Source organism: Bos mutus, chromosome 18 (assembly GCF_027580195.1).
Source record: "Bos mutus isolate GX-2022 chromosome 18, NWIPB_WYAK_1.1, whole genome shotgun sequence".
Classification (NCBI taxonomy): domain Eukaryota; kingdom Metazoa; phylum Chordata; class Mammalia; order Artiodactyla; family Bovidae; genus Bos; species Bos mutus.
Window position 1 is genome coordinate 54,915,692 of NC_091634.1, and position 15,647 is coordinate 54,931,338.

Genomic DNA, 15,647 nt, shown 5'->3' on the forward strand with positions numbered 1-15,647 from the left:
TACCAGTTTTTAAATATCTTTATTTACAAATTGGTATATTACCAGTCAGTTTGAATGCCATATGTGTGATAAAATAGATTATGAGAAATATCATATTTACAATGAAATCATTATTTTGTATAACTGAATCACCTAGTAGGCTACCTCTTGCAATAATAACTTAATGGGCCCAAATGTGCCCTTTGAATGGACCAATTTTATGCTTCTCTTAGAAAATTTTGAGTTCGGTGTAGTTTCTTGGTGCTTCTTTCTGTGATCCAAGTCTTAAGAGAAAATCCCAATGGAACCAGACCTCTCTGGGATTGAGGAGAGACAGGAGTGAAAGAAAAGACATCCTGTCACATCTTAGTCCCGCAACTGCTATGCTTTGCGGCAGGAGGAAAGAATCAGTCCCAAGAATTACATTGAACATTTCCAAATCTTCAATATCAAGGATGAATTTCTAAAACAGGTTTTGTAGATAGAAGCTCTCCAGCTAGTCATTAACTAAAATTCATATGCAATACAGTCAAGGATGCTGTACTTAACAAAAACCACATATAGCTTATTTATCTCTAATTTTAAAATAATTCTTTCCCTTATTGGGTATGCAAGTGAGCAGTGGAGAAAGTGGTGCATCTGCAATACCTAAAATTAAAAAAAAAAGAAAAGAAAATGAAACATCAGTTTAAAAATGGCCAAGATTAGAGGGTGGATCATGGACCCTCGTTAAATGAAACAGAATATTTTCAAAACGAGGCATGACGGAATAGCAGGCTGGAGCCATGAGAAAGTTGAGAGGCAATTAGTCAGCACAGAGAGGGTCAAATGTAGTGTGTTGTTAATTCCCACTGGTGAAATAAGCTGACCACTTACCGGCTGGGGCCAGGGATTTCAGCGCTTCCAGAAGATGCGGGCTAGAGAACTTTACCAGGCACCGGAGGGGCTCTTCTCTCTCAGCCAGGATGCCCCCGTTTAAGTCACTTTTGAATTTCGTTTCAAGCTGTCATCAGATATATTTATAAATGACTATTAAATACATCAATTGCAATGGCAAAATATAAAGAGACAGGATTATGTGTTTCACTAATTCTTGTTATCAAGAAACACAGGGATGAATGGGAGTGGGACCATTTAAATTGCTAATTGCAAACACTGGGGGAAACCAGGATATCAGCAATATCGCACACAAAATGCCGAGGGTGCACAGTGCCTGACATGCAGGAGATCCTGCCCTCAGGATGTCCTTTACTTGAGCATTAGGTTTACATTCTTAATGGAAAATGAGCACTATTTTTTGTAATCTGTCATTTCAATGTAAAAAAATTTCATGTGTTTTGGGTCACTACCACAATTTAACTTATTATAGAAAATTTAAGAAACATATAGAAGGAGCACAGTGTAAGGAGTCCCCCATACATATCACTCAGCTGAAACAATCACCAGTCTTGTTCCATCTATTACCCCACCTCCTGTTCCCTACTGCCCATATCCACTGGATTATTTTGAAGCAAATCCAAGACACCATAGTATCCTGCTTGTAATATCCATATATACCTAAAAAGGATTTTTTCTAAACTTCACCTCCACATTAGCACACCTAAGAAAATTACTAACAGTTCCTCATATCATCAAATATCCAAGTATTGCTACTTCAATAGGTACTTGGCTCTTAGACTCTAACTTCAACTTTTTGCTTTTTGCTTAAAATGATTCTTAAAATTTAGAGGCAGAATGCTGAAGCACTCATGCATGAAGCAGTGCAGAGGGTGAGTAATGTCTGCCGCTAATTCAGATGGCTCAGAACAAAGAAAGAGAAAAGAAAGCAAATGTGGCTAAATGGTAACAACGAGCGCATTTTGAAGCAAAGGGGAAATGGATGCTTACTGAAGTATTCGTGCATGTTTCCTGAAGGTTTGGCATTTTTCAAAATAGAAGAGGTAGGGGAAATTTAGTAGCGGGTATGAATAAATGCGTACCTTGACTTATAGAATAGACACATTCTCAGATGTGTATAAAGCAAAGTTTTGTGGATTAAATCTTATGTGTCCTAGATCAGCGGTTCTCTATGCAGAATCAGCTTGAGGGCTTGTGAAAACAGATGGTTGGGACCCACCTCCAGAGTCCCCTATCCAGTAGGATTATGGGGGGCCAAGAACCTGCATTTCTTACCCATTCCCAGGTGATGGTGATGCTGCTGACCCAGAGACCACACTTGGAGAATGACTGTCTTAGGGTATATTTAAAAGAACTGGGTTAAAACCCGCCATTCAGGGAACTTAACTTGAAAGGTGTCAAATCAACTTTTCCCACTAAAAACAAACCAAACCAAACAGGTGTTGGGCCTGACTAAGCAGATCACTGGTGGACTTCAAGTGTGGCCTGTAGCTGCAGAAAATTCTAAGCAGGAAGAATGTTATTGGAAGGTTTGAAGGGAGGAGAGTGTTATGAATATGAATATGACTATTAGATTAGAGTGGTCATGATATAAATCTTGAATTTTGCTAATGGTGGCCAAGGGCTTGCCCCCCACCTGGCTTTCCTGGTGGGCAGTGACTCACTCCTGGAATGAGCCAGGTTTGCAGGCTACTGTTTTTTTCCCTATGTGATGCCAACTGGGCTATATAATGACTGATTTCTTCAATCTTTTGTCCAATGAGTATTTATGAGCACTGACCATGCACAAACACTATTCTAGGTGTGGATGGGCTAGAAGGATACAATCTGTTTTTCCCTCAAAAATATAGATCACAGCTGGTTACACATAACTGGATTAATATAAAAGGTGAAATGAAAAAGCAGATTCAAAATTTCCAAAGGTTGTCCTTTGCAACAGAGGAACTTACTAAATACGATAAAGAAGTCTATTTTAACTCATAGATTATACAAAATTAAAGTGACGAATGACATAAGTTTCTTTGAATTGTTTTCCACTTGAAATTTTAGTTCTTTTTAAAAAATATTGATAGCTTGTAGTTAGTTTATAGCAACATCCTACCTTATATTGTGCAAATTCTAGTCTTGGTTGAGGATAGTCTCCAAAAATTTCTTGAGTCACTCTCTGCACTCTTTCTTTTTCAACTTTGTTTTCATGAATGATCCTTGAATCCACTATAGATGGAAGATTTTAAGAGAAACCAGCTGTTAGGAATGTATTTCATCCACAAAGTATCATCCTTTCATTCCTAATCTTTCAACTTGCTCATATAATTTTGAAGTAACATTTACTGCCTTTTCACTTGATTGTAATCATTTCTTATAAAGTAGAAAGTTAGAAATATAGGTTGATAAGAAAGAAGATAAAAATCACCCATAATCCTACCACACAAAGATAAATACTGTTAACATTTTAATACATTTGTCTAACCCTTTTTTTCAGTGAATAAAGATATGTATTTTTAAGGCTGGGCTTATAAAATATACACAATTTTGTAGCCTGCTTTCTTTACTTAACATGAAATCAATAGCAGTTCCTATGCCATTGGAAAGGCATGGTTTACTTCATAATGGCTGCACCATTTCATTTTACTGCTAAGTCACTGCCAAGAAAGAGGAACATTTCCATTTTTATAGTATATTATACCCCACCACTTTTTTCGAACTTTCTGATCCGCATTAGTAGTTTCATATTCTATTTTCTTGGGTTTTCTATGGATGGACTCGTGTCAACTATGAATGGTGATATGGTCACGACTCTGATTACAGGCACACCTCAGAAATAAGTGGGTGCAGTTCTATACCACTGCAATGAAGTGACTCACATGAGTTTTTTGGTTTCCCAGTGCATATGAAAGTTATGTTTATATCGTACTGTGGTCTATTACATGTGCAACAGTATTATGTCTAAGAGGACAATATACATGGCTTAATTAGAAAGTACTTTATTGCTAAAAAATGCTGACCATCATCTGAGCCTTCAGCAAGTTGTAATCTTTTACAATAGTAACATCAAAGATCACTGATCACCGTAACAAAAATGAAAAAGTCTGAAACACTGCGAGAAACTGTGACAGAGACACGACCTGAGCCAGTGCTACTGGGAAAATGGTGCCCACAGATTTGCTCAATACAGGGTGGCCACAAACCTTCAATGTGTAAAAAGCGAAATACCCACGAAGTGCAATAAAGTACTTGGGAAGCAATTTACCCAATGCATTAAGATCCTGGGCTCCAGGCTCAGATTCGGTTTTTCTTCTGGCTTTGCTGATTCCTAGTTATGTGATTCTGCTCAGCAAGTTACTAAACCTCTCTGAAACCCAGTTTTCTACCCCTCTTTTCTCATGAAAAGAGCTTGTTCATGGGACTGCTGTGAAGATTAAGGAAATGATACATATAAACACCTTAGTATGGTGCCTGGCACAGAAGAAATGCTCAGTTAAATTATTTAATTGTTTGTTTTGGTTGTGATTATGATTAGATGCCATTCTAGCAAATTCTAAAGGAGACCTATATTAGCTTAGCTTCCCCACTTCAACAGAAATTTACTTTTCAGTTTTCTGAAAACAGGAGATACTTTTGAATCACAATCCTGGTACAGAAATGTTTTACTGGGTGAGAGAAATCTGAAAAGGAATGTCCTTCCAAATTTCAGTTTTTATCTTAAAATACACATACTATTTATATTTAGCCCAAGGCTTCCTTCTTGTAGAGATGTAGTACAGTTGTGAGTTTCAAAGCTCTAGGAAAAAGAAAACAGAAAAAAGTAAATGCTTTCTTAATTTTATCACCTCAAAGTATAGATATTAATTAGTTTTAGTGCACAAAAGTATGGCGAATCTTATCTTTCGTTTTTCCCAACACAGATATTTGAGGCCCTATGCAGACTGAGTTGAGCATTTCTCCTAGAGTGATATTGACAGAGGCTGCCGGGGCCAGCAACAAGGCTGCTTTGTTTGAGGAACTCTGTACCTTGTTAACATAAAAGTGTATCTGGAAGAACTATAGCTGCTGAGCCAAAAGCTAGAGAAATCAAAGGCAGCCTTTACAATGTGATGCTGCAGCTTTATGTCTTTATAACTGTGGAAAAAAACCTCACTGACATTGCTTACAGAAAAATAACTTTCCTGCTGTAAGTCTAAATCTCCCAGACTCCTTCACTCACTTTCCCCCACTGAAAGCACTGTTTTTATAATCAAGTATTTGATGAGTTTTTCTAGAAATGCACCTAATCATAGCAGAACTGTTGATATTAATAGCAATTTGGTAGGAGGCAGGTAGGTAAGAGGGAAGGTGCTATGGGGGAAAATCATTATCTAACTTTTTTAAAAAATATTTTTAATTGGAGGATAATTGCTTTACAGTATTGTGTTGGTTTCTGCCATACATCAACATGAATCAGCCATGGGTATACATATGTCCCTTCTCTTCTGACCCTCCCTCCCACCTCCCACCCATCCCACCCCTCCAGGTTGACACAGAGCACCAGGTGTGAGCTACCTGCATCATAACAGCAAATTCCCACTGGCTATCTGTTTTACATATGGGAACGTATATGTATGCAACTTCTTAATGTTAAGCTTGTTTTCTTTAAAGAGTAGCTTGCAGAAAGCCATCACTTCTTTCTACTTAGAACAGATGAAAATACATAAGTAGAACATACCTAGGGGCTCGAAGATATACAGTCTTAACAATTCTATAGGAGTCTGAACATATGAGCACACAGATGCCATGCAGAGGGGGGAAAAAAAACACAACAACAACCCTGAGCCTTGGAGCAAGGCCAGATCCATTATCATTAAAAGGAAAAAATACATTCAAATAATTTTTTTTCTTCATAGGTTTTTTTGTTTGTTTGTTTTACTCCTAGTACACTAGACACACCTCATGAAGTTATGAGGAATTATGGTTATACCCTTTGTACCAGATTGGCCCAGGATAATATGCCTTGATATTTGACCAGAACATTTTTTCTTTTTTTGACTTACACAGCATGGCACGTGGGATCTTAGCTTCCTGACCAGGGATTGAACCCATGCCCATTGCTTTGGAAGTGAAGTCTTAACTACTGAACTGCTAGGGAAGTTCCACACTCAAATAATTTTTTTTTTAACATTCAAATGCAAAGCTCATTTTATTGAAACTCAGTTGAACAAATTACCATTAATTTGCCCTCAGTAAAATTCAGTATTGAAAATGTTTCATGTTTGCCAAGTGAAAAGTAAATAGCTGAAAGGTGTTAATAAAACTTTTTTTATTTTTTTTATTGAAGGATAATTGCTTTACAGGATTTTGTTGTTTTCTGTCAATACACTCAAATAATTTTGACAAATAAACTGTGGGAATTCATAAACCAATGCTTCCTCTTTTAATTCCTATATCACTTACTTGACTAGTGGGACAAAAAATTCTGCTTCTCTCTTGCATAAAAGAATAATATAATCAGCTTCAAAAGATAATGTCAAGTTACTCTGAAGAGAAAATAAATTCTGATTGGAATAGCTGATTAGGAAACAGGGGCCCTATAACATACACTCCAATGACCAATGGGCAGTATAAACAATACAGTTATGAAAAGATGAAAGTGAGGAATTATCTTATTTTCTATCATGTTTGCTGAAATCTTTCTCCACTTCAGGGACATCTAATGTGATCTCCTGTTGTTGGAGGTAGACTTTCCTACCTGCTTAACTTCTAAATTACGCATGAAAGAGAAAATGGAGACTCAGGTTTAAATAGAGTCAAAGATGGGCTCACCTGATTATACTGTTTAAAAACAATAGCCTTAAGAGAGTCCAGATACCGGCTTCTGAGGTCCATTTTCACAATCTGATGGTGTTTGCTAGCAACTGTCAGTGCCTTGAAGTGAAAATTAGCAAGATTATTAATAACATTACTGTGTCTATCTCTTTATTTATAATACTTGTTCAGACAAAATGTAGGAGTTGTAATCAGTGAATAATTTTTACTTAAAAGTGAAAAGAAATCCAGAACAATTAAATCTCATGGTCTGTTACTCAGCTTGAAAAACAAAAACAGTGGCTAGTGGCATTAAGATCCTCAGAAAGGCAAGATCTTTGGTACCATTTTTAGAAAACAGATTCTATTTTTTTTTGTTTTGGTCAAACTACACAGCAGGCAGGATATCAGTTCCCCAACCAAAGCCTGAACCCATGCCCCCTGCAGTGGAAGTACAGAGTCTTAACCACTGGACTGCCAGGGAAGTCCCAGAATGATCCTGTTTAAAGTTAGGAATTGTGATAAATTAAGGTGAGAGTTAAGAATAAAGGATGAGGGGGTGACATTGAAAAAGAGATTGTGGGTTTAACTTTTTTATTCAGCAAAAATGTGGATTCAGAAAAGCACCCAGGAAGGTTGAACCACGAAGATCGGACACTTTAAAAAAAAAAAAAGAATAAAGGATGAATATGCAAATGTTACCATTTTTGATGATTAGTTGTTAATACTACAATGACACTGCCATGCAAAAATGCAAATAGAAAAAGCAAATTATAGACCCTATGTACCACTCTGGTTTCTGTAATAAAACATCTTCCGAAAGGAACCAGCAAAACAATTAAAAGCAGTTACTTTGGGTGAGTGGGATTGGGAAAAGGGGTATGAAGTCTTAAAAGATTGTTTAGAGACTTCGTTGGTTGGATTTTTACCTCAATTGTGCATTACTTCTCGATTTCGAGACACTAATGAAGAGTTCTAAACCAATGCTGATGCCGTGCTCTCACTTGCAGAATAATAGTACTTCCTGCTCCTTATTTTAGGAGATCAAGAATTATGGGTGGTATTTTACATCAAATGATATTGAGGAGTTTAAACCTACATGGCCCTGAGATAAGGATAATGCAAGAGCTGACTCAATTGGAAAAGACCCTGATGCTGGGAAAGACTGAAGGCAAAAGAAGAGGGCAGCAGAGGATGAGATGGGTAGATAGCATCATCGCCGACTCAATGGACATGCACTTGAGCAAACTCCAGGATAGTGGAGGACAGGGAAGCCTGGCGTGCTGCAGTCCGTGGGGCTGCCAAGAGCCGGACACAACTTACCAACTGAACAACAACAATACCGCTTATAGTGGTTGGTTCCATACCTGACCCAGAAGGGGTAGATTGCTCTTCAGTCGGGAGGATGAAGTGAAGGCATATGGAGTTTGGGAATAGTATACCACGTAAGCAGGTTTGTACTGGTTTGGCTTTTTATACTGTGTTCCCCAGGCAATTCGAATCCATACCGAGTTCTCCTCGGCGTCTCTGAAGCTGACTGTCACCTTAAAAAAAAAAAAAAGACATAAGTTCCCTAATTAACATATCATATTGTACCAACAACTGATGCTTTTTAGGGGTGAAGGATGTCACTGTCTGGCTGAAATCTGGCAGTTTTTCTCTTACTTCTCATTACAGTGATTTGGGAAATCTCTGGATAAGTGTTTTATGGTTGCTTTGTAAAGATACATCCATGCCTTGCAAAGTCTTTTGGAAGGAAAAAAAAAGAATTTAAATCCCACAATCAGTGTATGACATCACAAATTTTCAATAATTTCTTGGGCTTTGTCCTGAAAAAAATAGTAGAAAGGGACAGAAAATGGGCTACCTTTAATAACTGGAAAACATAGTTTTTAGTTTGTCTCTTTGTAAGTTTTCCCAAGAACTTTCTATTTTGAAGAGTTTTATCTGATAAGATGTGCAGTTAATCCTGTCTCTCTCACATACACGCACACACGCGCACACACACACACACTACACCCAGCACTCCCCAGTTACGCTTCCTGTGCCCTCTCATACCAGCTTCTCTCCCCCATGGTTCCGGGAAGGAGTTCTTAACCTGAAGTCAATGGTTAGAATTCAGGGCATCTCTGGACTTGGTGGGGGCGGGGGGGAGTTATTTCATCTTTACTTGTGGGCCTCCCTGATGGCTCAGACAATAAAGAATCTGCCTACAATGTAGGCCACCTGGGTTCAATCCCTTATTCGTAAGTGAAATTTAGCATCTCCCTTCAAGTAGGGAGTGAAAGTAGGCATCAAGACAGTAGAATTTTAGGATGTTATTTTATTGTCCACAGAAATCTCAAGTATTTTTATCACATTACAATTGTTGCATGAGCCTTAAGAATATCATTTACACTTATTAGCACTTTGAAGCTAGTTGTTTTTAGACCCATTATGAGATTATTTATTGTGTTAATAAAGAAGCACATGCATTACTGTATCTGTTTGCCATCTTAATGCCTTTACAGTAGCTATCATTTGTTTCCCCTGTGATTCTGTAGATTTTATTTTACAGCATTTAAAAACACACTTCTGAGAAGTGGTCCATAAGCTTCACTAACAGCGAAAACATCGTTGCCACAAAAAGGTTAAGACACCTGTCCTAGAGCAGCCACTGAGTCACTCTTCAGTCCTGGGCACCGGGAGATACTACTTGGCATGATGTCGCCATCATCAGCCTTTGGGAAAGTGGGGTTAACTAGCCACTAGTTAAGTTATGCAGAGGAAGGTAAAGATAAGCCAGGAGACCTCAGCTGGTTGAGGAAAGGGATGAGGACGTGCTGGTCAGCTCAGAGTAAAGGGACAGGGCAGACAGAGAAGACCCAAGGCCTTTACCTGTTTATCCTCATCTAAAACCTGCAGCGCACACAGCATGTCACTCTCCGGCTGGCCTTTCAAGCAGGACAGATGTGACCAGTAAAAAAGCCCCTTTGTTGCCCCAGCGCCATGCTGTTGCTGCTGTTCTAAGTCATGTCTGACTCTTCGCGACCCCGTGGACTGTGGCATGCCAGGCTCCGTGGGGTTCTCCAGGCAAGAACACTGGGCTGGGTTGCCATTTCCTTCTCCACCAGCCCCTGCTAGCGTGCCTGAAATTCATTCACGAGGCAAAACCTTTCGGACCATGGTAGAGATGAGAAGAGATCTAACAACTGAAATACAAGGGCATCAAAGTAGGAGGAAATGTGTGTTTCAGATGCTTTTTCCCCTTGCATGGTAGGGGTGGCCTGGGGTTCAGAGAACAGAAATCCCTGCTGCCCAAAAGAGGAACAGGAAAGGCCGTCAAGTGAGGAGCTGGGAGTGAAGTGAAGGCGTCAAGTGAAGGTGCTGGGAAGGAAGATGCACATAAACTCTGAACTGGACCCGAGAGAGGAGACGCTTTCTAGCTTTCTTGTTTTGGGTGAAGTAGGGTGGGTGTGCTGGCTGCAGTTTTGCAAGAGGAGTCAGCCAGTCAGTTTGAGCTTCATGAGAAGGCTGCTTCCAGAAGGGTCCAGACCATATATCTACAACATTCCTGGAGAACTGGCCAGGGATTCTGTAATTATGAGGCTCTTTGTGTTTTTTTTAAAAAAAAAAAAAAAAAAGCAGGTGCATGCAGTATACCCACAGTCCAGATGGGACTCTCCTATAACCTCTGCAGAGTTCACAATTTCATGGTAACAAGTTTTCAAATAATATAATCCAAAATAACAACTTATTCACAAAATTTAAATAATAATAAAAAAAAAGAGAAATCTTCTTTTGGTTTACAGTTTTCTTTGAATTAATTTATAAATACGTTCCCCCTCAAAAGGCTGAAGATTTTGTTTTGTAAACCTCATAAAATGATTCTAAGATTCATTTGGAGGAAAGGTTAGCACATTTTTGACAAAGAAAAATAATTGGGGGTAGGGGTAGGGTTGACTTGTCTTACAGGTTATGAAAATGTTTTAAAAACTAATGATTAATGGAATGGGGAGTTTGCTCCAAGCAAGTGATCCCCCTGATACCAAAACCAGAAGCAGGAAGAGTTGCCTACACGGTCACTGGCAGGACCACTGTGAGTGGTCTCCCTGCTAGGGCAGAGCTGGCCCCTGGAGGAGTAGACCAGAGTAGGTGCTTTCTGCAGGCAGCTGCTAACTCAGGCTAAGCTTGTGCTCCTGCTGGAGACAAGTGAAGGGGGCAATGGGGAGGGGCCGGTGGGATTCCTTCCATGTGGGGGGCACAGCAGGAACAAGAAGAAATATTTCCCTCCAAGAGTCTTGTGGCAGAAAAAGCAGGGCTTGAGGATAAGCCTGGGGAAAGGATGTATTTTCTCTGAGAATTAAGCATGTTTCTAAGCAGTAGAGTAGGAAGCAGATGAGGGAAGGGAGTAAGGATACAAAAGAGAACAGAGAAAAATAGAGCAGAAAAATTGGATGAGGATGCAGGGGATGAATGCAGAGCACACAGAAGGGTCCTTGTAAGAAAGGAGATGAGGGCACATGTTCGGTGACAGGTGGATAAGTAGAAAGCAGGACCAGTTCCAGACTAAAGGATGAGGAAAGGGGATGGAGGTGACATCACCTTTACGGCAGAAGGCAAAGAGGAACTGAAGAGCCTCTTGATGAAGGTGAAAGAGGACAGTGAAAAACCTTAAAGCTCAACATTCAGAAAACCAAGATCATGGCATCTGGTCCCATCACTCCATGGCAAATAGATGGGGACACAATGGAAACAGTGACAGACTTTATTTTCTTGGGCTCCAAAATCACTGCAGATAGTGATTGCAGCCATGAAATTAAAAGACGCTTGCTCCCTGAAAGAAAAGCTATGACCAACTTAGACAGCATATTAAAAAGCAGAGACATTATTTTAGCAACAAAGGTCCATCAAGTCAAAGCTGTGATTTTCCATTAGTCATGTATAGATGTGATAGCTGGACCATGCAGAAATTTGAGCGCCGAAGAATTGATGCTTTTGAACTGTGGTGTTGAAGTCTCTGGAGAGTAACTTGGACTGCAAGATCAAACCAGTCCATCCTAAAGGAAATCAACCCTGAATATTCATTGGAAGGACTGATGTTGAAGCTGAAACTCCAATACTTTGGCCACCTGACGCAAAGGACTCATTGGAAAAGACCCTGATGCCAGGAAAGATTGAAGTCAGGAGGAGAAGGGAACTAGAGAGGATGAGATGGTTGGATGGCATCACCGAATCGATGGATGAGTTTGAGTAAGCTCCAGAAGTTGGTGAAGGACAGGGAAGCCTGGTTGTGCTGCAGTCCATGGGGTCGCAAAGAGTTGGACATGACTGAGTGACTAAACTGGACTAAAGGGGATGGAGATACAAGTCAAGGGGTTTGAGAATCAAAATATGCTCCAAAAGGGAACACCAATGTGCCAGAGGATGGGCATAGTGAGGTGGATAGGACAGAATTTGGGGCATTTGCTAGTCTTCCTCTATGCAAGGAGGACTAAGGCAGAGTCAGGTGGGAAGGGAATGAAGCAGGGGAGGCTGTGAGAAGGCTATCACCTCAGCCTATGACAAGATGTTGAAGTGGTGCTTGGCTCTCGAGCTACAATGACCAAACCGCAGCCATGAGCCACCCAGGGCCATTTAAGTAAAATTCATTATTGTTAAATAAGATGATCATTTTTAGATTCTCAGTCAAACCAGCCACACTTCAGGTTCTTGGCAGCCACATATAGCTGCTTGGCTGGTGCTAGACATCTCTGATCTAGAACACTGCCATCAATGCAGAGTCCTACTGGGCAGTGCTGCTCTTGAGAAAGAAGCAGAACCCCTGAACTGAAAGCTAAGGCGAGCAGAAAGTTTTTACAATGAGCAGAGTTTGTCTTTGATATTGAGTAGAATAGTATGGAATATTACTAACTGAAATTCTTGCAAATTAAAAAAACAAGGTAGTGATGAATTTTAAGTGCATGGGTGCCGTGAAATTGAATCTCATGGAAATTCAGATAAATTCTATTCTTACATTTTTTAATGCTCTCTGAAGAATTTTCTTGAATGAACTTTTGAATTGTTCCATATCAAAAAGATCAATGTCGTCACCTGTCAAAGTGAAAAGAAAAATCAAGAAAAATCAGGGGAGCTACACTGTCTTCAATACATTTGCAAAGACCCTGAAGGTAAGAACAATAATGATCGAATCACACAAACACTGCCAGTATCTCTGACTCAGCATCACCAAATATAGTTCTCACTTTTCTATACATGAGTAATAATCACTTCATTTGGAAAGAAGAGACTTAAGAGGAATATGCTGCTGTTCCTTTTTAAATTGCCCAAATATCAAATACAAGTGTTTGGTTTAAAATGAGAAACATCACCTGGTGCTTTACTCATCTGAAAAACATCCCAAATTTTCTGGTGCCGATGAAACTGAGTATCTGAGGGAAGAAGAAACAGCTTATTACTGCATGTCAGAAAACTTTCAAGCAACGGGCTTATAAGTACATATTTTTAATAATGTGAAAGTGGAGAAAATAACAATAATTTACAAATTAAGTTATGCAGATTTTTCTTTGAAATATAAATTTTCAATGGGTTAAATTTACTCCAATAAAATAAGTTATAATGAATTACTCAACACAGTAGAGATTTAGCCTTTATTCTTAGACCATTTATTCTGTCCATACAGGTCTACTCCACAGAGTGCTGCATCTCTCCAGCAAGCCAGCGATGACATGTTCCCGGCACTGGTGTTTCCATCGACTTTGCTTATTTTGCGCTTTTCTCCTAGCTCCTTAGGCACCTCATTATGGTCTCTACTAAAACGCCACCATGCAAAAAGGCCTCCCTGAGCACTCTACCCAAATTGAAGCCCCCATCCCACTATGGTTTTTCCAGTAGTCATGTATGGATGTGAGAGCTGGACCATAAAGAAGGCTGAGCACCAAAGAATTGATGCTTTCGAACTGTGCTGCTGGAGGAGACGCTGGAGAGTCCCTTGGACTTCAAGAGATCAAACCAGTCAATCCTAAAGGAAATCAACCCTGAATACTCATTGGAAGGACTGATGCTTTAGCTGGAACTCTAATACTTTGGCCACCTGATGCAAACAGTCAACTCATTAGAAAAGACCCTGATGCTGGGAAAGATTGAAGGCAGGAAGAGAAGGGGACGACAGAGGATGAGATGGTTGGATGGCATCACCGACTCAATGGACCTGAGTTTGAGCAAGCTCTGGGAGATGGTGAAGCACAGGGAAGCCGGGTGTGCTGCAGTTCATGGGGTCACAAAGGGTCGGACGTGACTTAGCAACGGAACAACAATAACAACATTCTGCCCTGCTCTAGTTTCCTTCTTGGCACTTATCACTACCTGACATTACAGCATATATTTAGATGTTCATTTGTACACTTGCTTGTACACATGGGATACTGGACTTAGTCTTGTTCATACTGGACTTAGTCTTGTTCATCTTATTCCCAGTGTCTAGCCACTGCTGCTGCTGCTGCTAAGTCACTTCAGTCGTGTCCAACTCTGTGTGACCCCATAGATGGCAGCCCACCAGGCTCCCCGTCCCTGGGATTCTCCAGGCAAGAACACTGGAGTGGGTTGCCATTTCCTTCTCCAATGCATGAAAGTGAAAAGTGAAAAATGAAAGGGAAGTGGCTCAGTCGTCTCTGACTCTTCATGACCGCATGGACTGCAGTCTACCAGGCTCCTCTGTCCATGGGATTTTCCAGGCAAGAGTACTGGCTGGCATTAAATATATGTACTTGATGACTGACTGAATGAATGGATGAATGTATGATACAGAAGGCACCCTTTAGGAGTTACAAACTTAAGAGTATCTTGGATTAAAAATGGATCCAGTAAGTTATTGAGCTCAGTCCTAGCACATCATCATCCTGGCTTTACTCGGTCCCTGTGCTGACCCCCATCTGCATCCGTGTCTTTGGACCTAGGACCAAGGTGCTCTGCACCCCAAAAAGAGGGACTGTGGGCTCCAACACTCAAGGACACCAACCTGCTGTGCCTTTGAACTATTATTTTTCTTGCCCTGTGTCTTTTTTTTTTTTCTTTTTTGGTGCCTTAGTGTTCTCTCCCTATCCAGTCTGTTTATGGTGATGGCCTGAGAAATCTTCATTATCTAGTTTTGTCTAAAACAGGTGTAATCAGGTACAATATGATGTCTGCCCTTAAAGACAGCATCCAAAGGGTTTTGTTTCTTTCTAGTATATTCTTCCTTGGTTCTGTGTTTCAGAATTCAGATGGCCTGCTAAATGATCTCTGAATAAGGTTGTTATATTAATAATGGAGATGAATCATTTTTTGTTGATAATGATTCTTTTAAACACCATGCAGAAGTTCATGATAAATGGCAAAGAATTAAGTACAAATGCTGACATTTCCTTGAATAGTACATATCTGAGACTAACCCATGATCTTTGTGACAAGCTTGGTCCACTTCTAGTGTCCACTGTCTTAGTCAGGGGTCCACTTTCTTTCTAGTGGCACATGCAGACCCCGGAGCCGTGCCTGCCTCTCTCACTCAGTACCCCCTTGACCACACCACGTGCAAGTCCAGTCAGTTTTATCCTTACAAGCGGCACTGTAATTATAACAAATTCTCAGAAATATATTTTCAAATTCTGTTAGCAATAATACAAAGCCTAGCAAATATTTACTATGTGCCAATTATTGTGATAAGAACTTTTCAAGTCTTATCTTACTTAACCCTCACAACGATCCTGTGAAATACAGGTTGTTATTATGTCCATTTGATTTAGGAAAAGTCTGAAGCTTAGAAAAAGGTGACATGACTTGGCAAAGGACACAGACTGGTAAGTGACAGAGCTGAAATATGAAACCAGGTCAGCTTCACTTTAAAATCTGAGCCATCACATACAAAACTGCCTCTCTGATGAAACTGGACTGGTTAAGTGTAAATACAAATCACCAAGACTTACAAATGATGTCTAAATGGGCTGCGTCATTGAGACTCGCACGGTTCTCCTGAAAGA

At 40.0% G+C, this 15,647-nt stretch overlaps 1 protein-coding gene across 1 annotated transcript in view; it reads right to left on the reverse strand.

The window, feature by feature from the left end:
* CENPN (centromere protein N) overlaps window positions 1–15,647 on the reverse strand; it is a 19,221-nt gene continuing 3,574 nt past the window's right edge. Inside the window, exons 3-11 of the mRNA XM_005907876.3 lie at window positions 15,594–15,639; window positions 13,005–13,064; window positions 12,650–12,726; window positions 8,022–8,198; window positions 6,673–6,774; window positions 4,594–4,657; window positions 2,978–3,090; window positions 856–982; window positions 1–627 (exon numbers count right to left, since the gene is read on the reverse strand). Coding sequence (XP_005907938.1) covers window positions 545–627; window positions 856–982; window positions 2,978–3,090; window positions 4,594–4,657; window positions 6,673–6,774; window positions 8,022–8,198; window positions 12,650–12,726; window positions 13,005–13,064; window positions 15,594–15,639 — 849 coding nt within the window. The 3' untranslated portion in view covers window positions 1–544. The remainder of the gene's footprint in view (window positions 628–855; window positions 983–2,977; window positions 3,091–4,593; window positions 4,658–6,672; window positions 6,775–8,021; window positions 8,199–12,649; window positions 12,727–13,004; window positions 13,065–15,593; window positions 15,640–15,647) is intronic.